The sequence below is a fragment of the Salmo salar genome, chromosome ssa11 (assembly GCF_905237065.1).
Source record: "Salmo salar chromosome ssa11, Ssal_v3.1, whole genome shotgun sequence".
Taxonomy (NCBI): domain Eukaryota; kingdom Metazoa; phylum Chordata; class Actinopteri; order Salmoniformes; family Salmonidae; genus Salmo; species Salmo salar.
In genome coordinates, this window is record NC_059452.1 from 10,458,123 (window position 1) to 10,486,048 (window position 27,926).

The 27,926-nt window shown below is 42.9% G+C and overlaps 3 protein-coding genes across 3 annotated transcripts; 1 reads left to right on the plus strand and 2 right to left on the minus strand.

Annotated features, from left to right (window-relative positions):
* Positions 1 to 217: 217 nt before the first annotated feature.
* On the plus strand, positions 218 to 18,972 carry LOC106561981 (CKLF-like MARVEL transmembrane domain-containing protein 4). The gene is made up of 4 exons (XM_014126483.2): positions 218 to 1,113; positions 9,998 to 10,174; positions 14,401 to 14,499; positions 16,139 to 18,972. The coding sequence occupies exons 1-4, from the start codon at positions 928 to 930 to the stop codon at positions 16,301 to 16,303; spliced, it is 627 nt and encodes a 208-aa protein (XP_013981958.1). The 5' UTR covers positions 218 to 927; the 3' UTR covers positions 16,304 to 18,972.
* LOC106561983 (CKLF-like MARVEL transmembrane domain-containing protein 3) lies at positions 18,914 to 24,856 on the minus strand. Its single transcript, XM_014126485.2, has 5 exons — positions 24,570 to 24,856; positions 22,127 to 22,282; positions 21,176 to 21,271; positions 20,612 to 20,729; positions 18,914 to 19,837 (listed from the first exon to the last, which is right to left on the minus strand). Exons 1-5 carry the CDS (start codon positions 24,687 to 24,689, stop codon positions 19,806 to 19,808), a joined length of 522 nt encoding a protein of 173 aa, XP_013981960.1. The 5' UTR covers positions 24,690 to 24,856; the 3' UTR covers positions 18,914 to 19,805.
* Positions 24,857 to 25,100: 244 nt separating this feature from the next.
* Positions 25,101 to 27,923, minus strand: LOC106561985 (chemokine-like factor). The gene is made up of 5 exons (XM_014126491.2): positions 27,899 to 27,923; positions 27,449 to 27,554; positions 26,815 to 26,970; positions 26,602 to 26,697; positions 25,101 to 26,314 (listed from the first exon to the last, which is right to left on the minus strand). The coding sequence occupies exons 2-5, from the start codon at positions 27,506 to 27,508 to the stop codon at positions 26,207 to 26,209; spliced, it is 420 nt and encodes a 139-aa protein (XP_013981966.1). The 5' UTR covers positions 27,509 to 27,554; positions 27,899 to 27,923; the 3' UTR covers positions 25,101 to 26,206.
* Positions 27,924 to 27,926: the final 3 nt, after the last annotated feature.

Consider the following 27,926-nt stretch of genomic DNA (forward strand, 5'->3'; position numbering starts at 1 on the left):
GAGATTTGTAGCCTAGTGGTATATGTTGTCCACTCCAAACGACCACTGCATAGTGGATGAACAGAATACTGTAATATGTTACAGTAATCGGGCTACTATTGCAAACACTATACAGTAGGCCAAGCCATAGAGATGATGGGGCCTACCTGCCAAAGCATCATCAGTGTACACCTGTGTACACGTCACGATCATAGACCACCACTCTCCGCGCCCTGCTGGGCAAACCTACGCAGTATCTATCAACGAACGATGATACACACATCGGGAAAGCTCTTCACTATTTACAATTCGATCAACGGGGATAGTAAAGACTGCCCCCGGGCCCAAAACTACCATAAGTTACTATATCCGATGGGCGTCTTCAAGCATTTAAATACGTTTTAAAGCGTGTGCATACAGGAATGTGCCGTTTTTTGGGGGCGAAGACTTTACATTTACAGCAACCGTAACATAATTTGTATTTCAGCTCAGAACTTTTGGCTACACACGCCATGGTGTAAAAACGACATGTCTCGTTTCTTCTGGCCATGATGGATTTTGATATTTACATAAAAGTATCACAAAGGAGCGGAATGTAGCTCGCCTGTTTCTCCAACTCCATGAATAGGTGTTTTCGGTGCGTGCAGAACAAACCAGAATCGTCCCTTACACTAGTGCGCAACTGTAAGGCAATTTGTATCACATTCTTTATGGAAGCAGCATTTGATCAACGAGGAATATTCGCGGAATAAGCATTGTTACCCGGTAAAAAAAATGTTCGCCACAACAAAGTAGCTTGTGCGATCGTCGCATCAAAAGTGAGTTTTTATTTTTTCCCTTTCGCGTATTGCATAAAGTGTTTTTTTTGTTTTCAAAGCCAAACGGTGAGGAATCCACTGGGCTACTGTACTAAAAGTTCCGGTGCGTGTAGGAGCGTACAGTGAAATCATGAGGAACAGTGAGGAGGCGGAGGGGTTTCATGGCGAGGCCTCCAACACTTCCATGATCTCCGGAGCAAGTAGCCCATACCAGCCCACCACCGAGCCCGTACACTCAAGGAATGTTTTGGGTGGCATTAGGTGTGACTTTGAGTACCTGAAGTCACACTTTGGCATATTAAAGGCCGTTGAAGTGGTAAGTTAAATAATTAAGTCAAATCATTCAACAGACTGCATGACTAGGCGACTGACGTGTTAAAGATGTGCATATAAAAACTTAAATGATGTGCGATGTAACCTACACTGTTTGCGTTTGTACGCGTGTAGCCTGTGCTTGTCTGTTTTTGAGAGATGGCCTGGTTCTTTAGCCACAGTGACATAATAGTAACCCAGTTTGCATGTGGCTCACCCACAGTCCACTATGCTACACTTTCAAATGTTTTCAAATCAAATGTTGTCTCACGTGCCGAATACAACTGGTTTAAGACTTTACCGTGAAATGCTTGCTGCCGAGATCTTCCCAACAATGCAGAGTTTAAAAATAAAATACACAAGGGCGCTATATACAGGGAGTAACAGTACCATATCAGTTAACGAGGTATGAGGTTGATATGTACATGAAGGCAGTACATAATATTGCAATGGAAGTAGCCCAAATAATGACAAATTCCTCTACTAGAAAGAATTCCATATCAACACCAGTTATAACAATTGTATGACTATAGTTTCTTTTCAAGAAATCAGCAACATTTCTCTAAGCAGTTTACAGGAAGGGGAAACGGCATAGTTCAATGTGGGGTTTGAGCCAGTACACCTAAAACCAGATGTCTAGGAGGGAGAAAACAACAACAACAACAAGGAAGATGATGGCTCCCAAAGCTATGATAATTCAGCTGCAAGAGGAAACGTCTCAGCCAGAGTTTTGTCCCATCTATTGGTGCGAAACTGCTCAGTCAGAGATGGTGCTCTCACATAGCCTACAGATGAAGCACTGTATGCACAGTGGGGTTCGCACTTGGTTCCACTGTCTGCACAAACCAGTGGAACCAAGGAAGTAATTAAGTGCATACAGTGAGAAGGGAAACAACTTAAGCCCCCTACTCAGAAGATGCCATGTTTGAATATTGCTTCATTAGCGCTTATAGAACGTAATTTGGCTTCTGTTGTGCTGTACAGCGGTCAACACACACACACAGACTCTTTAAGTGAACTCATTGTACGAAGAGTTTTGATGTTCAGAGGATTCAAAGCCAGAAAAGGCACAGTACCAGTCTGACAAGGAGAACGGTGGGAGAGGTGTACCTAGAGAATCACACACACCGGGGCGATATGTCTTTGAGAAAGACATCTGTAGCCTGCGTGTAAAAGTCTGTGCTGAGAGCAACTCTCTATGCTCAGGTGGATGTTTACTTCTCAGTCAGATGATACTGACAAAAATAAGCCTGTAATTACAATGTCATAGTTGGAGGAAGCTGACCAACTAGAGGTTACATAAAAACAAACAAAACACTGAGGTCAAACAGGAAGTCATGTCTTTCACCACCATTACCCAGGGCAAATGTAAATGTGCAGTGGAGACGGCACAACTCCCAGTGACATTATGGCAGGTAGCCTAGTGGTTAGAGCATTGTAGTAACCGAAAGGTTGCTAGATTGAATCCCCGAGATGACAAGGTAAAAATCTGTCGTTCTGCCCCTGAACAAGGCAGTTAACCCACTGTTCCTAGGCCGTCATTGTAAATGACAATTTGTTCTTAAAAAATTACATGTGTGAATGCGACAGGTCTTTCCAATCTTTCCTATTCATGCCAGTCTACCTGCACTGGGCAGGACGTCTGAATGTTATTATCTCACCTTATCTCACCTTCATCATGTCTGCCAACCAAGCCCTGTTGGCTTCATGGACCTAGCCACTGTATAACTTTATTAGTCTAGCTTTCACAGCCGAGAGATGCCTTCCAGATGAGCTAAATAACTTCTATGCTCGTTTCGAGGCAAGTAATACTGAAACATGCGTGAGAGTACCAGCTGTTCCGGACGAATGTGTGATCACGCTTTCCACAGCCGATGTGAGTAAGACCTTTAAACAGGTCAACATTCACAAGGCCGCTGGGCCAGACGGATTACCAGGACGTGTACACCGAGCATGCGCTGACCAACTGGCAAGTGTCTTCACTGACATTTTCAACCTCTCCCTGACTGAGTCTCTAATACCAACATGTTTCAAGCAGACCACCATAGTCCCTGTGCCCAAGAACACTAAGGTAACCTGCCTACATGACTACCGACCCGTAGCACTCACGTCTGTAGCCATGAAATGCTTTGAAAGGCTGGTCATGGCTCACATCAACACCATTATCCCAGAAACCCTAGATCCACTCCAATTTGCATACTGCACCAACAGATCCACAGATGACGCAATCTCAATCGCACTCCACACTGCTCTTTCCCACCTGGACAAAAGGAACACCTATGTGAGAATGCTATTCATTGACTACAACTCAGTATTCAACACCATAGTGCCCTCAAAGCTCATCACTAAGCTAAGGACCCTGGGACTAAACACCTCCCTCTGCAACTGGATCCTGGACTTCCTGATGGGCCGCCCCCAGGTGGTATGAGTAGGTAACAACACATCCGCCCCGCTGATCCTCAACATGGGGGCCCCTCAGGGTTGCGTGCTCAGTCCCTGTTCACTCATGACTGCACGGCCAGGCACGACTCCAACACCATCATTAAGTTTGCTGATGACACAGCAGTGGTAGGGCTGATCACCGACAACGATGAGACAGCCTATAGGGAGGAGGTCAGAGACTGACCGTGTGGTACAAGGACAACAACCTCTCCCTCAACGTGATCAAGACAAAGGAGATGATTGTGGACTACAGGAAAAGGAGGACTGAGCACGCCCCCATTCTCATCGACGGGGCTGTAGTGGAGCAGGTTGAGAGCTTCAAGTAGGGCGGGGCGATATATCAAGTGTTTTTTTTCTCGATATATTCGACTTTATGTTTTAGCGCGATATGGAAAATGTCTATCGCAAAGAAGCAAGGTTCTGTTATAATGTTGTAACGTTATACAAATGCAGCATCTCACTGTCTCTTCTCTGTCAGCCCATTGTCGAATCATGTCCCAATTACGTGACAACACGTGCACAGAGGTTATCCACCAATCACAACCCTAGACAGCCTGTCACAAATTGTAACCACGCCGGAGAAATGTAGCGGCGGTAAGAGTTCCACCAAAATGGAAAGTGAGGAAGCCAGCTCAGCCTCTCATGAGGATGAAATCATACCCAAAAAGGGCAGCAATGTTTTTTCAGTAATATGGAAGTGGTTCGGGTTTAAGAGGTCTTATGTTTCACGGAAGAAGCCCTGCCGCGATTATACACTGCTACCCGCGAAAGAGTAGCAGAGAAGCTGGCTAGTGTTTCATATTTTTCCACCACAGCCAATCTATGGTCAAGCAGAACATCAGCGCTATACCTAAGTTTGACAATCCACTACATAAATGAAGACTGGACATTGCTAAATGTCTGCCTCCAGAAGTCTTACTTCCCCGATGATCATACGGGTGAAGTAATAGCCCAGGGTCTCAAAGACTCTCTGGCATCGTGGAAGATGAGCGAAGACCGACAGGTGTGCGTGACAACTGACAGCAGGAGTAACATGATAAAAGCATTGCTCTTGAACAACTGGACCCGCCTGCAGTGCTTTGGGCACAGGCTTCACCTCGCCATCGGTAAGTGTGACATTGGATAATCCAAGTGCATTCAAAAAGTTATGTTCAGGCCAGCTGTAGGCTGTGTTAGTAGTTGTGTCATTCTGCCAATCCAATAGCAAATATCCACAGGCTGTTTTAATTATAACAAATTAACTAAATTAATACATTTTCAATCAAAATGATGATATAAATTACATATTCAAACAGCTATTGGTCAGACATTCCTAAACAATAGAATAGACGTGTGGGTGTGTGTTGTTCATTTGTGTTGTTCATTTGTGTTGTTCATTTGTTTTGCACAAATAGCCCTTGAGGCCTTGTATATTCTTTTATTTTAATAAAAGGTCTTGGGCTTTTTTTATTTGTTTAGAGAAAAACAAGAAATCAAGATATATATCGTGAATCGTCCAAACCTCTGAAAAAATGTAGATATTACTTTTAGGCCATATCACACAGCCCTAGCTTTAAGTTCCTTGGCGTCCACATCACCAACAAACTAACATGGTCCAAGCACACCAAGACAGTCGTGAAGAGGGCACGACAAATCCTATTCCCCCTCAGGAGACTGAAAAGATTTGGCATGGGTCCTTAGATCCTCAAAAGGTTTTTACAGCTGCACCATCGAGAGCATCCTGATGGGTTGCATCACCGCCTGGTATGGAAACTGCTCGGCCTCCGACCACAAGGCACTACAGAGGGTAGTGCGTACAGCCCAGAACATCACTGGGGCCAAGCTTCCTGCCATCCAGGACCTCTATACCAGGCGGTGTCAGAGGAAGGCCCTACAAATTGACAAAGACTCCAGCCACCCTAGTCATAGACTGTTCTCTCTGCTACCGCACAGCAAACGGTACCGGAGCGCCAAGTCTAGGTCCAAGAGGCTTCTAAACAGCTTCTACCCTCAAGCCGTAAGACTCCTGAAAAGCTAATCAAATGGCTACCCACAAATGGTTACCCTACGCTGCTGCTACCGACATGTACATAATTACCTCAATTACCTCGACACCGGTGCCCCCCGCACATTGACTCTGTACCAGTACCCACTGTATATAGCCCCGCTATTGTTATTTACTGCTGCTCTTTAATTATTTGTTATTCTTATCTCTTACTTTTTTTAGGGATTTTTTTGAAACTGCATTGTTGGTTAAGGGCTTGTAAGTAAGCATTTCACTGTAAGGTCTACACCTGTTGTATTCGGTGCATGTGACATACGATTTGATTTGCTATGCTATGCTTCCTATGTAAGGGGGTTTCATTTGAACGATAGTACAGAGGAGTTGATAACACATTCCTTACATTTACTCACGGCAGCTCAATGAGGAAATATGCTCAAGGTTGACCATGATAGTTTTACAATAGCAGAGCTCACATGTTTAGGCTCGGTTTGACTGTCAGTTGACCTTGGAGTGTATTTATGCCACAGCCTTTTCCACTGCCGCTGGACAATGATTGACTGACTTGAAGGGCCTCAAAACACCGCTCATTGTAACTCATCTGCAAATGTGCCCAGTTTTTCCCTGAACAAAAGCACTCTCAATGTTAATGGATCATCCCAGTTCAATCCGCATTAGTGCAGAGTTGATGATTGATATTGTTGAATTAAATTAAACTAGTGATAATGGACTTAAGCCTAGTTTAAAGGGAAGTTTGATGATGAAAAGTTATCCTTCCCTAATTGGCTATTCAGTTACATAAAATCACATCCGATTTCAGCTATAAATCAAAAAGCATACTTTGTGGGCTAGTAAAGAGGAATGTTCGGGTGCTAACCTTGCTGGTCAAATCAGGAGGGTTGTGTGTAATAGTATATGTCACATTAGTTAAGTTGAGGTGAAACCCTCCTCCCGTCAGCATGTTTACCTCAACCTGAGGACTTTACTATGGGAACTGTTCCTACAGCCACACCCTCTTGGTCTCTGGTCCCGTAGAGGATGTTGTAACATAAACACTCTGAAGGTTGACTTGGTGTTACTGGGAGAAGCAGTAGTCCCAGGATACTGGTGCTATCACTTTCAGAGAACCTTTCTTTGTGTCAGTCTATGATGAAACTTTACACGGGTGTGAAAAGTCTCGTGACAACAGGCTTTTTGTGGATCTCATCTCCTCTAAGCATTTCCACAGAGCTGAAGTCATCTAACCCAATCAGCTCTTACCCAGTCAGCTCTAACCCAATCAGCTCTTACCCAGTCAGCTCTAACCCAATCAGCTCTTACCCAGTCAGCTCTAACCCAATCAGCTCTTACCAATCAGATTTTGACAGTTCATAATGTAATTTACACTGTGGCCTTTATAATACCAAAATAAAACTCCCTTTTCATCTCTTTTGTAGAGTGTTGCCGTTTGGATTAAGTTGTTACATAGCTATTCACTTGTGTCAATGGACCTTGTAATGTAGATATCTTTTTGTGGTGCTTTAACAAGGGAAAGTTAAATATTATTGAAGGCCCTTTTTTGTAGGCTGTGTATGGAGCTAAATGAATTTACCAGATGCTGCGCCGTGTCAGCTTGAACTTCCCCATTCTGGAGAGACTGTGTGTTCTGTTCTAGTGTTTCTCTCAGACTGGTCTTTAACAAACACACATGACAGGCGGAGTTTCTGGCTCTGCAGACATCTCTGGCGTCAAGAAACAGTAGAAAAACGGTTATTTTTGCACTCCTCTGTTTCTCTCCATTCATTTTCTGGCCACAACAGATGGTGAACAAGACTGGAATCTGACTCCCAAGTGGCCATTGCAAGCAACTCTCAATGTACCTAATCCCTGAGATGAAGAATGGGAGAATTTGGAGAAGGGTGGGGGGAGGTTGACATATAATCATTAGTTACACGCTTACCCAGCATGCATAGTAACCCCATCCCCTCCCCCCTCCCTGTCTGACACCTGCTCCACACTGAGCCCGGGAAGGGCTGCTTTTATCACGACTCAGCGATGACTTCATCCACCCCCAGTCTGGACACGTCCATGTTGTAATGTCACGCTGTGTGTACCCAGACAAACACAGCTCTAATGCGGTTTCAATTGGCTGCCACAGAGAAAGACACAGGCCCGAATGAATTCCTCGCAGAGGTACCTACTGTAAGTGTGACCTTGACAAAGATTTGCCGCTCTGAAATAATAATACGTTTGCATGCACGTGACTGTGTGCATGCTTGTGTGTCCGCGTGAGATTGAGTGCAGTGTTTGGCCTTCGCAAGGCTGTAATTGCAGCAGATGTGTAACGTGTGAAGGGTGGTTAGCCAGAGAACCTGTCAGGAGTGTAGCCGAAGTGCTCTCCTGCCTCAACAACTCTATGTGTCAGAAACAGAGGAGTGTTGTGATGAGAAGCCCTGTTACCGTCCCCTGTTCTGTTCATTCACCGGGCTGGCAGGTTTAAGACACAGCCCGGGGCTGGGGAGGAGAGGTGAGGAAAGGAGGGGAGCTGGTCAGAAGAAACACGACCAGATGGCTCCCTGCTGCTCCCATCAGCATCTGGTCCAATATACTGGTTGGTTTATTTACTCCCTTCACTTCTCATGTCCGTTGTCTCCTATCTCAGGCAACTAAGATGCCAGTTTTGCAGCAAATTCGGACGTGGACAGAATCGGAAACGGTTTCTATTCTGTAGAAAACTGTCATTGTCAGATGGATAACTAACTCATCCTTAAGGTATCACAAACTTGTTCTTCAGGATAATATATGACTTGGATGGAGAGGGAAAAGAGTGGCTTCTGATCAGCAGTGTGTTTGACCCAGAAAAAGACAGGATGGATTGGGCCTTGACACTGCCCCATTAACATTTTTAATATTACAGACGGATTGGTCTTTTGTCCAACTTCATAATTATGGTAATTTTTTACACATAAATCATAGGATTCATATTGTCTCCAACGCCATTACAGATAATTGTACAGAGGTGAGATGTTTTGCTCTGTCTAAAGATAATATCACGGCTAAAAAGGGAGGCGAATCTGCATATTCAAGTCCCACTGTTGCCATGGAAATCGTTGTCTGTCAATCACCCTTTCCATTTAACCAGTACAAAACAGGAGCTGGCTCTTCACAGAGAGGCCTGGCTCAATCTGCATTTCAAAAGAGCATGGAAAACAGACAAGAAATCTGAGCAGGACATTATAGAAACAGCATGAAGTGTACGCGTGTGCAAATCTGTGTGTCTCATGGCTTCTTGATAAGGTTCGTTAGGGATGGATTCTTTAGGTTAAATCCCAGACTTGGTGCTTTCAGAGTTCTGGCCTGTAAGCAGATCCTCAGACGTTTGGCTGTCCCAAGTCCCATGTGGGGAGCCGTAGACTGTCGTGAAGTCATGTGACTTCCCTGTCAAAGCTGTGAAACCAAGCATCTGCATAAGACACCTGAAGGCTCCCCTTAGGAACGGGCCTTTTGAAAAGTGGTGGGAGGAGAGGGAGAAAGAAAGGAAAGAGATTCCGTGTGTATGTGTGTGTGTGTGTGTGATGTCACTTTTGATGATGATACCAAAATAGTTGTATCTCTCTCTCTTCCTCAGGCACTGAGTGATGTGACTAGGGAATGGTCCATTACCCACCTGTTAGCTTTCTCAAGGTGGTGTGAATGTATACATGTCAAGGGTGCTAAGTGTGTGCATTAGCATGCCTGTAATTCTCAGACTTCCTGTCACAGAGCTCATACATTTTTTGATGATACAAGCTGGACTGGGCCCATTATCCCAGAAGGAACAGATTCTTTATTTAGATCTGTCAGGCAACTAGATCCGGTCTGAGCCCGGCCCAGATGGGACAAAGCCTGGAATGTGTATGCGTGGTGATGGCGGTGGTTCTATTTCCCCCCAGGCTCACGCGGACCAACCTGCAATCTGCTGGTCTGAGGTTTGTGGAGAGTCCGGCTGATTGCAACGGAGACCCTAAATAACACATTAACCTCCGAGTTCTCCCCCATCACTGTGGTGGAGTGATGAATGGGAGGGTAAATATATCAGTTAACTGTTCGCAGTGAGGTTGTGGGCTCCTCTCACTCACTTCCCAAGGCAATGCCACTCCATCAGCACCAGTCACCTCAGTCTCATCAAAGTTCTGGAAATGTTGGTGTACGGTGAAGGAAACGTGGTTAGTGTCACTAGTTGATCTATAGTTATCGTGACTAAATGGCTAACCCCTGGCATGCCTCAAATGACGAATTGACAATATAGAAACGCAAGCGGTCCTGTGTCAATTGTGGTTTTCACGAACGTTGGCTATACTCCTTCTGACTGAATGGATTTGTATGGGTTGATGTGGGTAGTATCATAACGACACACACTCTACCCACTCTACAGTAGGACTGTATGTTTATAGTTTTATTTTAAGGCTGTTCTTGACCTGTCCCTCTTCCTCCTCCCTCTCTGCAGGCCTTGGCCCTCATAGCCTTCATCTGCATAGAGACCATCATGCTGTGCCTACCCTGCGGAGGGGTCTACTTCTTTGAGTTTGTGAGCTGCAGTGCCTTTGTAGTCACCGGCGTCCTCCTCCTCGTCTTCAGCCTGAGTCTGCACACCAAAGTGCCCCACGTCAACTGGAGCCTGACGGTGTGTATACCACCAACGCACACCGACCAATCACATCCTCTTACTGGAGGCAAGAGTCTGGTTTAGATGTCGATAAGGGTTGGTCTCTTTGTTTTGAGACTAAAGTTTTGTGACTAGTTTAAATACAGTGCTATTATATAGGTACAATAGCAACTTGACATGACGTTTGATCAAATAAAAGTTGATCAGTTGAACTGAGGGTAAACTGAATTTGCTTAAAGTGCACTTGCCTATAAAATGTGGGTGACAAATGAGTCCAAAAAAATGCGGTCATAGCAAATGTCAGTGGTGGGTATGCAGGACCCTCGAAAAAGATGGGAACGCTGCACCATGTCAACACAACATCTTTGTATCTCCATAATTCAATATGTCCATATCTCATTCTAACGATGTGCTATTTGACCCTGTCATCTCAAACCTGTGTTCGGTGGTATGTTTGGTAATGCTCTAAATAAAGCTCTCTGAGGTAACCTTTACGAAAGAGTTGGTGAGTGAAGGCTCCTGGAAATGTCACATTTGGTTAGAGGTCATTTGATTATTCCGATACATTGTTGGCTCTAGCTGAGGGGAGTGAGTTCAGTATTATTAGTGTTCTTTTTCTCTCCCTGCCCCCTCGGTGATCTGTGTGACGCCGTGTCTCTGGATTGGGTGGCGTTGGTCTGTCTTGTGCTAGGCAGAGACTGGCTCTCTTTTTGTGGCGTTGCCACAACGGCCATGCATTGTCTCAGCTGGCTTGCTCTGTTGTCTCTCCACACAAAGACTTTCAAATGACCAACTGTCATGCCAGGGAGAGACAGCACAGAGAAGGGTGACCACACACACTGCCAGTTTTCAATGTGGGTGAGTGCTGGCCCAATGAATGCTGGGAAAGTTTTTGCTCAGAAATGAGGAGGCTGGGAACAGAAATCTCAGTACATGCACGAGTGGAATAGCAGCCTGTGGAAGAACCTGAAGTGGCCTCTTGACTGGATCTTTGACCATGTGCCAAGTAGAGTCTCCCTTTGAGTGTGAGAGCATACTGTATGCTGATCTGGTTTGCAGGTTATCCCTTTCTCACTTTACTGCAGATCCTGCTGCGCCAGCTCTTTATGGAAATCAGGCAGTGTGTTGGCTTGTGTGGAGCGAAGGTTTCTGTTTTGATGGATGAACCTGTGGCAAATCACAAACAACGTATTATTTATTTACTTTGCTTGACTACTGATTAAACCGTGCATTCCTCTTGAATATGTAGCTGTATGGTTTATTTTCCTTGAATCTTGGCATCTGTTGAAATAGTGTGCAATGCCGTCCTGTCTGTGTGTGCATTAGTAGTTTCTGCTGTCTGTGCCAAGGCACGTCTCTGTCAGGCCCCGTGCTGTTTTACCTAGCAGGGTCCAGTCATTGCTATTGTGATTAACCTCCTCTCTTACATTCAAATTATTTTCACTCAGTTATCTCAGAGGGTGTTCCATGAAAAGTTTTTCACTGCAGTTGTTTTAGCCCTGTATTTTGCCACCCAAGCAGAAGACGTGCAATAATTATGCTTCTCTTTTTATCGATTTTACACCCCCCCCCGAAAAGAGTGTTGAACTGAATGTATTCTGCAATGTGTTTTTGGTAACTCTTCTTCCATGAAGTCTACCCCCACTTCAGAGAGTTTGTCTGGATATGCGTGCTTCCTGTTGCCTTAATCCTTGTCTAAATCAGCATAAACACGCAGCTGAAAACATTTGGTAGAGCCATTTGAAGGGGATATAGCTACTAGAGCCTCGACAGCCCTCCTCATCGAAAGACCACTCCTAACACACTCACACTTTCTGGCTTCCAGAGAGTCCCGGCCTGCTCTGCCAAATGCTGAGCTTGCTGACATCTCCCCGTCTCCCAGAGAAGCCAGTAAGTCTAAGCGGCCTGCCTGCCTGCCTCTCTGCCTCGGGGCTGAGGTTGAAGGAGGGGTTGGAGAAGTGTGTCACTCTGCAGAGAGAGAGAGAGAGAGAGAGAGAGAGAAAGCGAGAGGCAGCGGTTTGACTGGGGTATTTAAAGGCAGGCGCTCCATCTTTTGCTACTGCTTTACAAACCGCTGCTGTGCATGTGGAATGTGGGAATGGTTTCTCCCAGAGAGTATTGTGCTGGGGTGAGCTGGATCTAGGGTGAGCTGGATCTAGGCTGAGCTGGATCTGGGGTGAGCTGGATCTAGGGTGAGCTGGATCTAGGGTGAGCTGGATCTGGGGTGAGCTGGATCTGGGGTGGGCTGGATCTGGGTGAGATGGATCTAGGGTGAGCTGGATCTAGGGTGAGCTGGATCTAGGGTGAGCTGGATCTGGGGTGAGCTGGATCTGGGGTGAGCTGGATCTAGGGTGAGCTGGATCTAGGGTGAGCTGGATCTAGGGTGAGCTGGATCTAGTGTGAGCTGGATCTGGGGTGAGCTGGATCTGGGGTGAGCTGGATCTAGGGTGAGCTGGATCTGGGGTGAGCTGGATCTGGGGTGAGCTGGATCTAGGGTGAGATGGATCTAGGGTGAGCTGGATCTGGGTGAGATGGATCTAGGGTGAGATGGATCTAGGGTGAGATGGATCTGGGGTGAGATGGATCTAGGGTGAGCTGGATCTGGGGTGAGATGGATCTAGGGTGAGCTGGATCTGGGGTGAGCTGGATCTAGGGTGAGCTGGATCTGGTGTGTGTAGTAGAGGGAGCATGGCAGTATTGACGCTGATAAATCAGTCCAGTAACTCCAGTTGGACCAGTGTATGCTGTGCTGTTACTATTGTGTTGGTGATGGCGGTGTGTCCAGTGGGAGATAGCCTAGCGCCGCTGTAGAAACACATCAGACAGATTAAACCCCAGGAAAAACAGCACTTTTCACAGTTTTACATCCCAATGAGCACCGTTTGCTTTCTCTTCACACATCTTGCCGAACAGATCACACTCAGACACACTCTCTATACCTGCCACACATACAGGGAGTGAGGCATTAGAACGGATTTGCCCTACATCTGAAGCCAAGTGTGAGACTCAGGCTTGATTTGTCTCTGATTGATTCCAGTATATGTGTGGTTTGGTGGTCTGAGCTGTACATGTGTGTTGGTGCAAAAAATGGAGACTTGAGTCTGGTTTGGCCAGTGTTCTGGTTTTGAGGGTCTCGCTTGGCTAGTGTTCAGTCTTGAGTCTGGTTCTCCAGTGAGTCTGTGGGAGAGAGTTGGTGTCATGTGAGACGATGTGGGTTATGACTCCCATCACAACAATTCACATGGGAGGCCTTGCCCCAGTCATGCTGAAACATTTATTAAGCATACACTGAAGGACTGGTCAGCCAGCCAGAACAACACATCTTGAAAGCTCACGGAGACACAGTGTCCTATGTTCATGTGAATAATAAGTTCCTTGTACAAGGACCTTCAGTGATTGGCTTCAGCGCCAATTACTATCAACAGAGAACAGCACAAACAATTCCAAAAATGTAGATAGCTGATGGATTGACAAGTATGACAATGATGTGGGTTACAGAGACTCTAAATATGCAACTTTGATATGACAGAAACTCAAAAAATTATATCTTTATATGTTACTTAAATATTACAATTCTGAAATACAGCATGAGCATACCGTACCAGTGAAAAGTGTGAACACACCTACTCATTCCAGGGTTTTTCTTTATTTTTACTATTTTCTACATTGTAGAATAACAGTGAAGACATCAAAACTATGAAATAGCACACATGGAATCATGTAGTAACCAAGAAAGTGTTAAACAAATAAAAATATATTTTATATTTGAGATTCTTCAAAATAGCCACCCTTTGCCTTGATGAGAGCTTTGCACACTCTTGGTATTTTCTCAACCAGCTACATGAGGTAGTCACCTGGAATGCATTTTAATTAATGTGTGCCTTGTTAATTTGTGGAATTTCTTTCCTTCTTAATGCATTTGAGCCAATCAGTTGTGTTGTGACAAGGCAGGGGTGGTATACCGAAGCCATTTTACGCATTGACATTCATTGTAAATAATTGCTGGATGAGTGATCTGAGGTTCCTTTGAGAAATAGTGCTGTTTTTTTGTTTTCTTTTAGGGTGGGGATGGTTTTTAAAGTTGTTAAATCATATGACCCTAAAACATTACTCAACGTTGTCTCTGCACAACATGGTGAGATAAACTAGTACTAACTCCTTGCTACATACAATATGTACAGTAACTATCAGTCTAAACATGACCTGTTAATTAATATGCGTGGTCTGTCTGTCTGTCGCCACAGGACCTGGTCAACACAGCAGCCAGCACCTTCTTCTTCTTCCTGGCTTCTGTGGTCCTGGCTGCTCTCAACCACAAGTCCGGAGCCGAGATCGCAGCAGTGGTGGGTTCCCCGTCCCGCCCCACTGCATCCTCATCCTGGTCACTCCCTGTGACCCCTGACCTGGGCCTTCTCAGGAGTGACCACCCTGTTCATTAGTCTGTCTCAGATGTATACCACTGAAACATAGGCTGAGGTCTGGTCTTTCTCCTTTCACCCCCTCATCCTCCCTTCCCTACTCCCGTCTCTGTGAAAGAGTTCTTTGATCCATTATTGTGCTACGCAAAGAACAGTGGCTGGTGTTACATGACCCACTGGATTTCTGTTGTTTGAAGAGTTGCCTATATGTATCTAAAATATACATCAGAGACCTTTACTATAAAATGTAATGTTCAGAGATATGTTCAATAATCAAATCGAATGCAAGACATTTAGCTATTAGCTACAAGCCTCCCTGAAGTTTTTCTGTTGATTTTCTTTTCTTTGTCTGTTCACGTTATACTGCATTTCCTGTTAACTGCTGCCTCCCTGTGGAAGGTAGCCTGAACTGCATTACACCAAGTCCATATGGCATTTCCTCCCCACCTACGGTATAATAAATCCAAAATAGAATTGCTGCTACATCAAGCTGCTTGACAGTGTGAGAGGTTTGAGGATCAGTTGGCCAGGCAGTAATTGGCCAGCCCAGGTGCAAAGTGTTCATGTTTAGGGAAGTGCTGGGAGCTTGATGTGTGAGCAGAGCCACAGTGAATGTTCATGGCTCCATTGGCCACCCTGCTGCTGCCACATCCACACTATTTACTGTCTCAGTCCCTCCCTGGAGGTTATGAGCTGATTTCTGATTCCTGTCTTGTCAGCTCTGAGCTGTGACATGGATGTTTACCCTGGAGTTCAGCCCCAATCCCCTCATTGGAGAGAGGAGAGAGAGAGAGGTCACACCTCATTGGTTTCTCTCTCGTTTCGCTCTCTGTTTAATTCTTTTTTTTGCTCTACCGTTCTCTTTCTCTCGGTCTCTTTCTCTTTTGACTATTAACCCTCTTTGTAACCCTCAACCCATTTTTGACGTCTCTCCCTTTCATTCTCTGCACCGCTCGCTCCATGATCTCTTTCAGATTATGTGAATTGTCTAGCAAGGCTTGCTCGTTTCCTTACACATAAGAAAGCATGCACGCCCTCGCACGTACTGCTGGTCCCTTGATTCCTGTGGTTGTGCATGAGGCTGGATCAGCAGAACTGTGTACTACGGGCGCCCGGCCGGTGGCCTGGGGATTTGTGCTGAGTCGTATATGGTACAGATGTTCTCAGCAGGAAGTTTCTATTTAATATCCTGGGCTTTTTCAGGCCTGGAAGGGGCCAGTTAAATCCCTGGGCTCTCCTGCTGGGGAGGGATGGAGGGAGTCGTGGGAGGTGTGTATTTGTTAAATTCCACTCTTGTCTATTTCTTTAGGCGCGTAGACTGTATAAAGGGCTGCGATTTGGAGAGGGATTAGACACTTTGTGTGTTACTGTTTAATCAGCTAAATATCTTGCTGTAATTATACAGTAGTCCCTATTTGAGATGCATTTACTAGTGAGAGTATTAGGAAGGACTGGAGGGAGGTGTCATTTCCTCCTGTACCACTTGGAAACTTACATTTATTTTAAGGTTATAGTAACAGAAATTCTGTTGTGTTGAATCATGTTTCTGTCACTTCCTGTGCAGGTCTTTGGCTTCCTGGTGACGTGTGTGTACGCTGTGAACACCTTCCTGGCGGTGAAGAGATGGCGTATGGGTGACGGGCGCTCAGTGGCGGTCCAGACCAGTGAGTACATGCGAGCCCGCACTGCCTCCCGGGGAGAGATGGAGGCACGGCCTGACCTGGCCTGATGGAGGTGACATTCTGAGACCAAGACTGACATTTAGGGCTTCTATCTTACCATACCCTCTCTCCGACTACCCCCTAGTGACATAACCAATCACTGTACCCACTCCACGGATGAGCACTGCAGCCTCTTTACTTGTGGGTCTCCCTTGGCGAGAGTCCCTCAAGGCCTGGACCCAGAGCCCTATCCCCCTGAGTGTACCAATACACAGACTGGCTCAGAGATCTACCTCTGTCGACAGTCATCAAGAGCATTGATTTGATATTAATGAAGTGTTTTTCTGGTTTTGAATTCAGCGTGGTTTGAAATCTTGCACCCGTGTTTGGTAAATGCTCTTGACTGTGTGACTTGGTATCTGTGGCCACCAGCACATACTGTACAGGGTTTGGTGGGTGTTTTATTTGCAATACGTACAGGTAGCACTGTCTGTTTAGATATGGATTTTTTTTTTTTTAACACTACAGATCTGACACACAAAGAGAACAACAATTTAATAAATTCAATTGATTGATCTTTTTTTTAACATGAACTTGAAAGAAAAAGGACCAAAAGCTTAGGCTTATTCGTTACTGCAGGTCAACCGGTTATTACGTTTATGAACTCAGATACTCCTGAAACACATTCCCAACACAGTTCAGTTCCACAATGTCATTAAAGTTCAGTTGTCTCTCTCGCCCGTAGAATATGTAAAGTAACCATCCTCAGTGTATCTCACTAATACACAACACCGAACCACATGGACTTTTGAATGAAGATTGAAGGTATTTGTTTTTTACTATTTTTTTTTTTATTGAAGGACTTTTGATTTACAGTTTCTTCAGAAAATATTCATACCTCTTGACAAATTCCACATTTTGTTGTTACAGTCTGAATTCAAAATGGATTAAATAGATTATGTCTCACCCATCTACACACAATACCCCATAATAACAAAGTGAAAACGTGTTTTTACATTTTTCTTTGCTAATTTATTGAAATTCAGGCTGTAACACAACTAAATGTGGAAAAGGTCAAGGGGTGTGAATACTTTCTGAAGGCAATGTAGTTGGTGTGGGTGCTATTTGTGAACGGTTAAAGAGTATGAATGCGACGTTTATAGGTGTTGTACTTCTAGTATATCTGGCCTTGTGAGTGACAGACAAATTGCACAGTGGTACGTTACTAACATGGTGGTACGTTTTGATAATTGAACGAAATACTGAAAAACGGGTGCTGGTCGAGGTCAGCGTCCATAGCACATCTCAGGTATTGGCTGACTCATCATTTATGTTCTATTGTCTGTTTGAAACTTAAATGTGGCAACACATTTGTCAAAAGATGTTGCCGCCTTAATAATTGGGTCCACTGCACACTCATTCACAGAATGGCGCACCAATGTATCTCAGTTGAATGTGTGATCTTGTTCATCTTATCTAGCATACGCTATCATATATCTTATTTCATAAAACACCCTCGCAGTCAATTTAACTTCCTGTATTTTTTTGTTCTGGTACAGACGAACAGAGCAAGGAACATTGAGATCACATTTATGGAGATGTAGCCTGTTCATATGTGCAAGTTTGTACTGAATGTGTCTAGGATGAAGGACTTTTAGAAATGTTGACATGTGTTCTGGTCTTTGTATTTTTTTGTTCTAAATAGTATTGCGTGTTTTACATCTACACAACATTGTGATTCCGGGTGTTCTGTATCCCACTGACCCTGCTGGTAATACTGTATGTATATGTGGATTAGGGTAAGGATACCCCCAGAGGAACTGCTCACGGTGGATGCTTTATATGTACTGAAGTGCACCCACTCCTGGTTGTGGGACATCTTACAAATGTTTTAAAAGATGCCATCTTTGTCAAAGTGATCATATTTTGTGTTTTTAAGAGTTGATGAACCAATATTCTTTGTGAGGACAGTGGGAACAATCTTAAGGCCTAACTAAATTAATGACTTTGTAGGTGAGGGCAGGGACATTGCAAATCTCAAATTGCAGATTTAATTTGAATGAATTGACCGTAATAACTGTTGATTGTGATTGAAACTGTGTGAAGAATAGACAATCAAATGTGTGTATTTATGTCTCTCTATTCAGGACTGGGTTGATTGTTTTAAGTCGTATATTATGCCTTGACTTCACAGTAGTCGATCCATCTCCTTTATCTAGCAATACATTATGCTCTAACATACAGTAATAGGCCATGTGAGTGCATATGTAATCCTTGCTTTAACTAGTAGTGAAATGATGTGACTATAGTGGAACAATACAAGTTAATGCTTCGTGAAGTCCTTAACAATCTAGAGCACTCTGTAAATATAACCTAATATTTTGAGCTGGGTGTATTTATATTACAGTTTCTTGTAAAGTCCTTAAAACAACTTTACCAACAGTGCTTCGTGCAGAGGTTATGGCTTGTGTCAAGGTTTTGAACCACTCCGCTCTTATCTTTTTAAAGTTTGACCTTGATTTTCTTAAATGCTCTGTAACTGATACAAGTATTTATTGTACTCTAGGAAGCAGTATTAAAATCTGTATTGTTGTATGTAAAGAATTTTCTGTAGATTTAACAAAACTATAGTTTATGGTGACAACCTTGTCTCAAAATAAATGGGTTTGGAAATACTGTTGAACATGTCTTAATTTTTTATTAAACAAATTAAAGCTTACAAATGGCTGAAAATCAACTCATTTCTTTCTTCTTTTCTTTACATGACCTGTAAATTGACAAATGTTTGATGTACAAACCTGGTAAGAAAACCCTTCTAAATAGGAAAACATTTTGGTGTACCATTTTCGGTAATTGAATGCAGTCCTACCACATTTGCAGTTTACATTTCAAACACAATCACAAAAGTCTCCTAGTGCTTTTCCATGATTAAAAGTTTTCGGAATTGGAAGAAAAGAGACAAACATTATGCTGACAAATCAAATTCAAACAGGAAGTGGCCATTTAGGCGGTAGCTAAGTGCCATGCACAGTCAGTCTTCTCAGCTCAGTGAACATGGATCTGTCACAAAATGATTTTAATGCTAGGATATCACATCGGATACAGCAACATTTTCAATAAAGGACACCAGAAAATGAAAAATCAAGCAAAGCAAGTATGATGATTGGACAGATGGTGTAACCAGCCAACCAGCTGCCAATCTTTTCAATAATGTAAAAATGTAGTGCCATCTGCCTTTGTTCCCCATGCTCCTCTTGGTATTATGGAGGCTGAGCAACTGTAAACCAATAGCCATCACTAAAAATACCACAGTCCATTCACAGCTTCAGAAATGTATTTCAGAGTTTGGGCAATTTTAGAACATTTGGAAAATAATACTGTAACCGTAAATGATCATTGTATGTGCCAACATTACAAAACGCTAAAGACTGAGATTGGAAACCTGTTTTCACGTCAGTTAAAAATGAAATGTGAATCCTTCAGGATGCCGTTGACGTCTGCAGAATGGATGTCTTCCTGCCAGGCATGGTGGACGACACACACGTACATGGTCCCTGGGCTAGAACCTCTTCAGTCTGAGTCAGAGTCTGAGTCATTGTACTCTATAACACAGAAAAAAAACTTTTACAGTGAGGGTATAAGCAATGCATGTCTTTGTCTGTCTGTGAATGACACGTCCCCTCTGCCTATCCCTTTCAAAGAGGGAAGTGAAGGCCTGTGGTCTCTGACATCCTCATGCAATGATTAGGAATTAAAGTTAGAGATGAATATAAAGTCTATATAATCGTGGAAGCTAATCACGATCGGTAAAAACACATACAACATTGATGATTGAAGAGTTAATATAAATGTTATTAACATAGTAACAACTAGGTTGTGCTCAGATTCAGTTTCATGGCAAATGAGAAATCAGAATTCAGATGTCACCATGTTTTGTTTATTGAATAGACTAGCTACTCAGCATGGTCAGAACGAAGCCAACGATCTGCACAGGTTTTCACAGACGACGTGCTGACTCCACAAACACACTCCATGAGTATTCACTCCCACTGACCTATGGGACCCTTGGCTGAGTAAACTTGAGCCATGTGGTCCACAACGTGGCTTATGATTTGTATCAGAAAACTGCAAGTTTATTTGTTTTCCTAAACTGTCCAAACAGATGTCCTTAGAACTGACAAAAACAAAAAACCCTGAATGGAGGGTCAGCACTATTTTTTCATTTTTTATATTTCCTGTATCCATTTTCTGGGAAGAACAGGAAAGGACTGAATGTTTCTGAGGGGTACTGTGGCAGCTACAGTGTGTAGCATTGGGGACAAAATGTAGATTCACATCATACTATATACTAGACATTATTTGAAAGAACGCTTTACCTGAGGTTCTTGGTGGCTCGTCACCTGAGTCCCCTCCTTGTTTGAGGAAATTAGCCAGGTCATTAAAGATGAAGTAAAAATCTAGAGCAAAAACAATGGTGGCAATGAACCCAAACACCTAGAGGGGGTGGAAGAAAAGAGAACCTTTGATATCAACGTGAAACAGCTAGTAAATCCAGAAGGGGGTGAATTGTCTGACAGAAGCTAGCTGTAATATGATATCCAGACACAATGAAGTAATGCAGCGAAGTAACCAGACACAACTTCTGAGTTCAATGTGTATACTGTACATCAGGGGTGTCAAAGTCATTCCATGGGAAGCCTAGTGTCTGCAGGTTTTTGTTTTTTTCCTTTCAATTAAGACAACCAGGTGTGGGGAGTTCGTTATTAATTAGTGACCTAAATTCATCAATCAAGGACAAGGGAGGAGCGAAAACCTGCAAACGCTCAGCCCTCGGTGGAATGAGTTTGACACCTGTGCTGTAAATGCTGAGGAGATACAACTCTGATCATGGCATAGGCTTGATGAGAGATGTGTGGATAGTGTCAAAGAGCTTTTCTTACCCCTGCTGCTTTAGAGGCCCCGTCTGTGAACTTTGAAACTGATATTATGGAGATGATAAAAAAGATGATGGACGCACTGACACAGCGCAGAAAATCCTAAAAGAGAGATAATACAAATGAAAAAGTAGTTTCACATTTGTTTTAAATTTGTCAGCAGTGGCTACCATCCCTACTGTACCCAAGTGGACTATAAATATACTGAGTGTACAAAACATTATGAACACCTGCTCTTTCCATGACATAGACTGACCAGGTGAAAGCTATGATCCCTTATTGATGTCACTCATTAAATCCACTTCAATCACTTCAATCAATCCACTCTTGCTCCCGAGTGGCGCAGCGGTCTAAGGCACTGCATCTCAGTGTAAGAGGGGTCACTACAGTCCCTGGTTTGAATCCAGGCTGTATCACATCCGGCCGTGATTGGGAGTCCCATAGGGCGGCACACAATTGGCCCAGGGTCGTCCAGGTTTGGTCGGGGTAGATGTCATTGTAAATAAGAATTTGTTCTTAACTGACTTGCCTAGTTAAATTAAGGTAAAAAAAAATGTTTAAATGAAGGGGAGGAGACAGGTAAAAATATTTTTAAGCCTTATTAAGCCAAAATGTATTGAGACATGGATTGTGTATGTGTGTCATTCAGAGGGTGAATGGGTAAGACAATATTTAAGTGCCTTTGAATGGTGTATGGTGGTAGAAATGTTTTTTTTTTCACGCTCAACAGTTTCCTGCATGTGTCAAGAATGGTCCACCACCCAAAGGATATCCAGCCAACATGACACAACTGTGGGAAGCGGCAGAGTCAACATGGGCCAGCAACCCTGTGGAACGCTTTCGACACCTTGTAGAGTCCATGCCCCAACGAATTGAGGCAGTTCTGAGGGAAAAGGGGGGTGCAAATCAATATTAGTAAGGTGTTCTTCATGTTTTGTACACTCAGTGTATACTCACCATGAGGGGGAAGTGGAATCCCTTAAATCGCTCATTGAATTTGGTGGAATAGGCAAAAAGGAGGAAGAGGGCAGCCAGGAACTCAATGAGGGGTGCTGTGACAAAGGCTGCTGCCGTGGACGCCACAAAACAGATGAACGCGATGAGGGACAGAACCTGACGGAGAAGACAGAGGGAGGGAGAGATAGAGAAAGTGACTAATAGAATGCAAGGCGTACTATAGTTACTTTGGTCCAAAATCTCCCTTTCAAGAAATGTTGCAGTCACCCGAAGCCATTACATTTCCCGTCTCAAGCTGTAAGGAGATGCAGCTGTTGAATGACAAATAATATACACAGGCCTACACAGACATTCACAGACACACTTTAAGCCTACACTGTACGTGAGTTCAAACGTTTTTGCTTGTTTATACACAAATATGTTAACGTAATTGTTCACTTTTGCTAATCATGAAACATGTTTGTCTGGTTGAGCACAAACCCTGAAAGATGCAACTGTCTGTGTCATTTCAAAGATCCCCATAAGTCTTTAATATCAGCATGCGGTCTCTCGACGAATCACAAGTTTGTGTTTTCTTTGTAAAGCATTTCTGGTGATCGTGCTTGTTTCCTACATCCCCTTGTCCTGAGTTTCCCCGGCCAACATCATCGGACAAGACAAGCCCAGGCACTGTTATCTACACAGAGCCATCTTGTATTTGTTACACTGGGTCATCAAAACCATAGACAAGGCTCACCTTGGGGTGGGAACTCCCCGAAATGCAACACAGACTGCTACTTTCATAGATACAACCCTGAGCACACTGTTCATCTATCTTACACTGAGAATGTGTTTCGTCGCCGAATAACGTTGAATATCTTCATAACGCGCAGCAGAACTGCTTATCAGACCTTTTGTCTGACCTTGACATGGCTAACGTTTCTCATCTCAGACACCCACTGCTATGTTTCTGCATAGCAGGAACAGTTCTTACCAAATATGTCCTTGGATAGTAAAGCAACAAGGTAAATTCTCTAGGAATCTTGGAATCTAAAACTGGCTTCTGAGAATTCTGACACAACACATTCCTTGTAAATTGGATGCTACGAGCGACAAACTAAATGACTTAAGCAGCATTATTGCCATTCCAGCTATTAACGATCATGAAAAACTCCATGCATATGTTTTCCAGCTGTCTTGAGCCACTACTAAAATCAGGATATTTCATATTTTATTGTGAGTTTTCCCATTGTTTTCCAATGGTTAAAGTCATAGTAGCACCCAATGTGGTTTCTAGCACAAACAAGGGAGAGGACCATATTCCAAGTGTGTGTAAAGAGGCTGCATTGTTCTTGGAGACTGATTCCTTTACCTTATAGGGCCAGTCAGCCAGAGCCCTCTAATAAAGCCCTCTATTCTATACAGTATAGCTTTTGGGCTACATGCCCTCCAGCAGAGTCAGTTAAGTAGAGACTGAGTGGGTTGATCATTGTTTTACGCAGCACATCCAGGAACTGAATCTCACATGACAGACACAGGAGAGTCCATGATAATAACATATGTGTTCAATCTGTTCAAATCCTTGGCGATGACCCCTTTCACAGTGTAGATGTCTAAGCAGACACACTCTCTTGTTTCACTTCCTGGTATCTGATGTTTGAACTAATCAATAATCATTGACGAATGAATGGAGTTCATTTGTTTCTAATTTTAGCAAACTATCTCTTTTAAAATTTTATTTTTACCATGACCATTTTGGTTTAATTGCATGTGTCCTACAATAGGCTACTGCACATCATGTCAAAACCTATTAGTAGTTATCCAGTATTACAGTAATACACAGCAGAGCTGCGACAGTAGACTGACCACATGAAGTATAGAACACATTACTGTTGTATGTAAGGTCTATTGCTTTCTTGTGTAAACATTAATTAGCCTACACTAGGCTATGGTAGTTGAATGATAGTTTACAGGCTACATGTCTCCAAAATTATCCATGTGCATTATGTCTTTCGTTTAACTGGCATAAATCAAAGTTCTCACCTGAATTAAAAGGTAGTCGGTCGTAAACTTAAAACCTTCTTCCAAAGTAAAAAAAAAAATATGTGGCTAACTAATTCATAAATCATTTTTTAGCGCCTTTGACGAAAACAAAATTCTCCCTAGCCTAAATGAGAACCGTGTGATGGACACATTGACTTCAATAGATGTGGGCAGAATTCAATGGATGTGTTTTCCATATAGTTTACCTAAACAGCTGTTTGAAGACTTGGTTAGGATAGGATAAATTAATCCTAACAAAAACCTACTTTTGAGCGTTTAACAAACCCGTTAAATCGAGTGTACCCCGCCCCCGCCAACTAAACTTCTACGCATCTGTTTGTCTTGGCAGCTTCGAAGAAAAGTATTCGGAAGAAACAATGGAAATAAAGACACTCATATCTTCTTTGAAATGCTACGTTACCACTTCTGCAATAAGAAGTTGTCCTTTCCGTGAAGATGCGAATTCTTTTGCGATTGGGAAAATCGTTTGAAGGACGCTTTGGCGCGGTCCAGTCGTACCGGGAGCTTCGATGTCCCCCATTTCAAAGATAACGTTTGACTTCAGTAATGGTTACAAATCCAGCGGCCTGGAAGAGTTGAGAGTGGAAAATGCAAAGCCCCGAAAAAGAGTGTTGCTTCTTGAAGTGGAAACGGAAATAATGACAGTGCGAAAACGTAGTTCACAAAGGCGCAACATCTGCATTCCAGAGATGTTAGTTGAGTGGGCTATGTGCATGCATCAAAACTAAAATACTGTAATGTATTTGTTAAAATTGTTGTGATGTATCCCTCGAGTTTTATAAATAATCTGTTTTAACCTTATAGGCCTATGGTCCAACTTTATGGGAACGTCATAACAGCTCAAAATGCAATAGAAACATTACTTAAGAATAAGGTAGAAATGGACTCGCCCTACATGTAATCTGACATTGTTTCAAAAATTATACAGGCCTAGGTTTCAAAGGTGTATTTATTTTTATACATGATAATTGTGTTGTTGCATTGATTAGGCTATACAAACAAATGGGCAATCTGCAGTTGATACATCAATTTCGGGGATTTAGAAATGAATGATATATGTACTCATATATGAATGCCTCATGAGCTTAGTTCTACTGCCGTACCCCATCAGAACCCAAAATATAAGCTTGTTTTACTCCAATAATTGTAAACAAATTAAGTGTAAACAAACACTATATAGCCTCGAAACATGGTTAAAACTGCAATGTTGATATCATTGATGGTCAGTCCTTGCATACATAGCTCTGTCTATGAATTTCAGAGTGGTTACATTTCTCCAGCCCCATATCCTTCAGGTTTTTACCAAAATGGGCCAGGGCCAAGCTTTGTTATTGTTTCAAATGCTGATTGCCCCTTTAAACCTACACATACACTACAGTTCAGAAGTTTGGGGTCACTTAAAAATGTCCTTGTTTTTGAAAGAAAAGCACATTTTTTGTCCATTAAAATAACATCAAATTGATCAGAAATACAGTGTAGACATTGTTAATGTTGTAAATGACTATTGTAGCTGGAAACAGCTGATTTTTAATGGAATATCTACATAGACATACAGAGGCCCATTATCAGCAACCATCACTCCTGTGTTCCAATGGCACGTTGTGTTAGTTTATCATTTGAAAAGGCTAATTGCTCATTAGAAAACCCTTTTGCAATTATGTTAGCACAGCTGAAAACTGTTGTCCTGATTAAAGAAGCAATAAAACTGGCCTTCTTTAGACTAGTTGAGTATCTGGAGCATCAGCATTTGTGGGTTCGATTACAGGCTCAAAATGGCCAGAAACAAATAACTTTCTTCTGAAACTCGTCAGTCTATTCTTGTTCTGAGAAATGAAGGCTATTCCATGCGAGAAATTTCCAAGAAACTGAAGATGTGTACTACTTCCTTCACAGAACAGTGCAAACAGGCTCTAACCAGAGTAGAAAGAGGAGTGGGAGGCCCCGGTGCACAAAAAAAGATTAAGATGGGTGAAAGAACACAGACACTGGACAGAGGAACTCTGAGAGTGAGCATGTGAAGAGACAATTGTGGTGTCTTCACTTCACAGTGCCAGTTGCTGCTGTTCTTGGTTGATTGAATGTGACCCTCTTGAAAAGCATGCAACCATCCACACACCACAGGCCTGTTGCTACGAAACCCACTATCTGGATAGGGAAAATATACAAGACTTAGTGTTAATATCAGATATAGGCTACAAGATAGAATTATAGCTGACATTTTTGTAATAGTTCATTCATTCGTTGTACTGGGTGCCAAATGTGAGATTACAGTATATATTCATGTTAGTGGAAATGTTCATAAGGATTGTAATGCCTTCGGGCAGTTCCTTATTGACAGGATGGTGTGTAAGATGAGGCTTCACCCAGAAACCCAGTTCTATAAGGCCCCCAAATTAGAAGGTCAACAAGGAATACATGTGTTTTTATCTCACCCCTCCAGCCAGGGTCCCTGTCACCGTGTAAGTCGACACTGCTATCAGACTCAGGATAAGTATGAAGACTGCTGCGAACAATGAGTTGAACAAATCCTGAAGAAGAAAAGACAATGGAAGTTAGTCAGAAAGCTTGACTGCCTGTCATTTTCACAGCAGTTAATCAATGTAAAAGACCTACAACAATGTACTGTAATTGAATAGGTTCCTTACAACGAGAGGCCAGAAGAACAGAGTCAGCTTCTTGTTCAACTTCAGTGTGTACAGCAGAAGCAGGGAGAATGTGATCACAAACTCCATGCATGTAGCTGCAATGTATTTGGGCCTGGATGCTACAGCAAAACACACAAATGCTACAAACATAGTCCCCTGAAACAGAGAGCATTGGCAATTAGGAAATTATAGGAAATGCTAATTGATTGTTTCCATTCAAAGATATTTAAGAATAGTCTAATCCTACAAATTGAAATGGTTGTTTCACACCAAAAGCTGTGAACATGATGGTCGTTTTCATTGATTAAAATGTAATGTCCACTAGAGGGCATGCAATATCTTGTTTAACGTCACCATCAACTACAAGGTTTAACATTTGTACAGTTCACAGGAACTACAGCTCTGGCATTCACTTCTACTTCTGCTTTCTCATAGACAACATATTTAGGAAATAATGTAAATCAATATAATCTCTCTGTAAGAGTAAGCAATTGTAATATCCTGTAACAATACTGTGCAATACATTGTTGCTGTTTTTTTTTTAAATCAAGTTTACGCCAGATATATGGCTTTATCTGTGGTGATAAGTCTTTCCAAAACCCAGTGGTTTATCAAAGTATGAAAAATGTCTCACCATTTCTGCTAATTTAAGAACACCCCTCAAGGATCTGAGAAAAGCAGTATCAACCTCCATGGGTAATGAAGGGATGTTACTGGTTGTTTTGGAACAGTCGCCTGTCCTGTTAAGTTTCAAAAGAACCAGCTCAGAGTCTGTGTTTCCTGAACAAGCAATTTCCTTTCAGTTGCAGGAAATGACAGTCCGTTGCAGTGTTTTAACACCCATCACTGCTAAACACACTAGGCCTTATCATACTGCTTGCATGCCACTAAACAAACTAACCATGATCTAAAAATGTCAATCAATCTCTATAGAATATTACAATCAGAAAATATTTGATTGACTTTCTCATATAGGCCTACAGACATAGAGGGGTAAAAACGTTATGAGCAGCCCTATATATTTTAATGATCCTCATCTTTGCTGTACTGACAGTCAGGCATAAATAACGGTAACAGTAGTTACCTATACACGAGTCCCTCACTGAAAGAGG

Bases quoted from the DNA above. Each gene is read 5' to 3' on its own strand.
- LOC106561985 (XM_014126491.2), bottom strand. From the start codon at position 27,508: ATGGAGGTTGATACTGCTTTTCTCAGATCCTTGAGGGGTGTTCTTAAA. The intron at 26,971-27,448 runs GTGAGACATTTT...TCTCTGTTTCAG, and splicing joins TTCTTAAATTAGCAGAAATG to GGGACTATGTTTGTAGCATT. The intron at 26,698-26,814 runs GTAAGGAACCTA...TTTCTTCTTCAG, and splicing joins TGTTCTTCTGGCCTCTCGTT to GATTTGTTCAACTCATTGTT.
- LOC106561983 (XM_014126485.2), bottom strand. From the start codon at position 24,689: ATGGGGGACATCGAAGCTCCCGGTACGACTGGACCGCGCCAAAGCGTC. The intron at 20,730-21,175 runs GTAAGAAAAGCT...CACCCCCTCTAG, and splicing joins GGGCCTCTAAAGCAGCAGGG to GTGTTTGGGTTCATTGCCAC. The intron at 19,838-20,611 runs GTAAAGCGTTCT...TCTGTGTTATAG, and splicing joins CGAGCCACCAAGAACCTCAG to AGTACAATGACTCAGACTCT.
- LOC106561981 (XM_014126483.2), top strand. From the start codon at position 928: ATGAGGAACAGTGAGGAGGCGGAGGGGTTTCATGGCGAGGCCTCCAAC. The intron at 1,114-9,997 runs GTAAGTTAAATA...CCCTCTCTGCAG, and splicing joins TATTAAAGGCCGTTGAAGTG to GCCTTGGCCCTCATAGCCTT. The intron at 14,500-16,138 runs GTGGGTTCCCCG...CTTCCTGTGCAG, and splicing joins GAGCCGAGATCGCAGCAGTG to GTCTTTGGCTTCCTGGTGAC.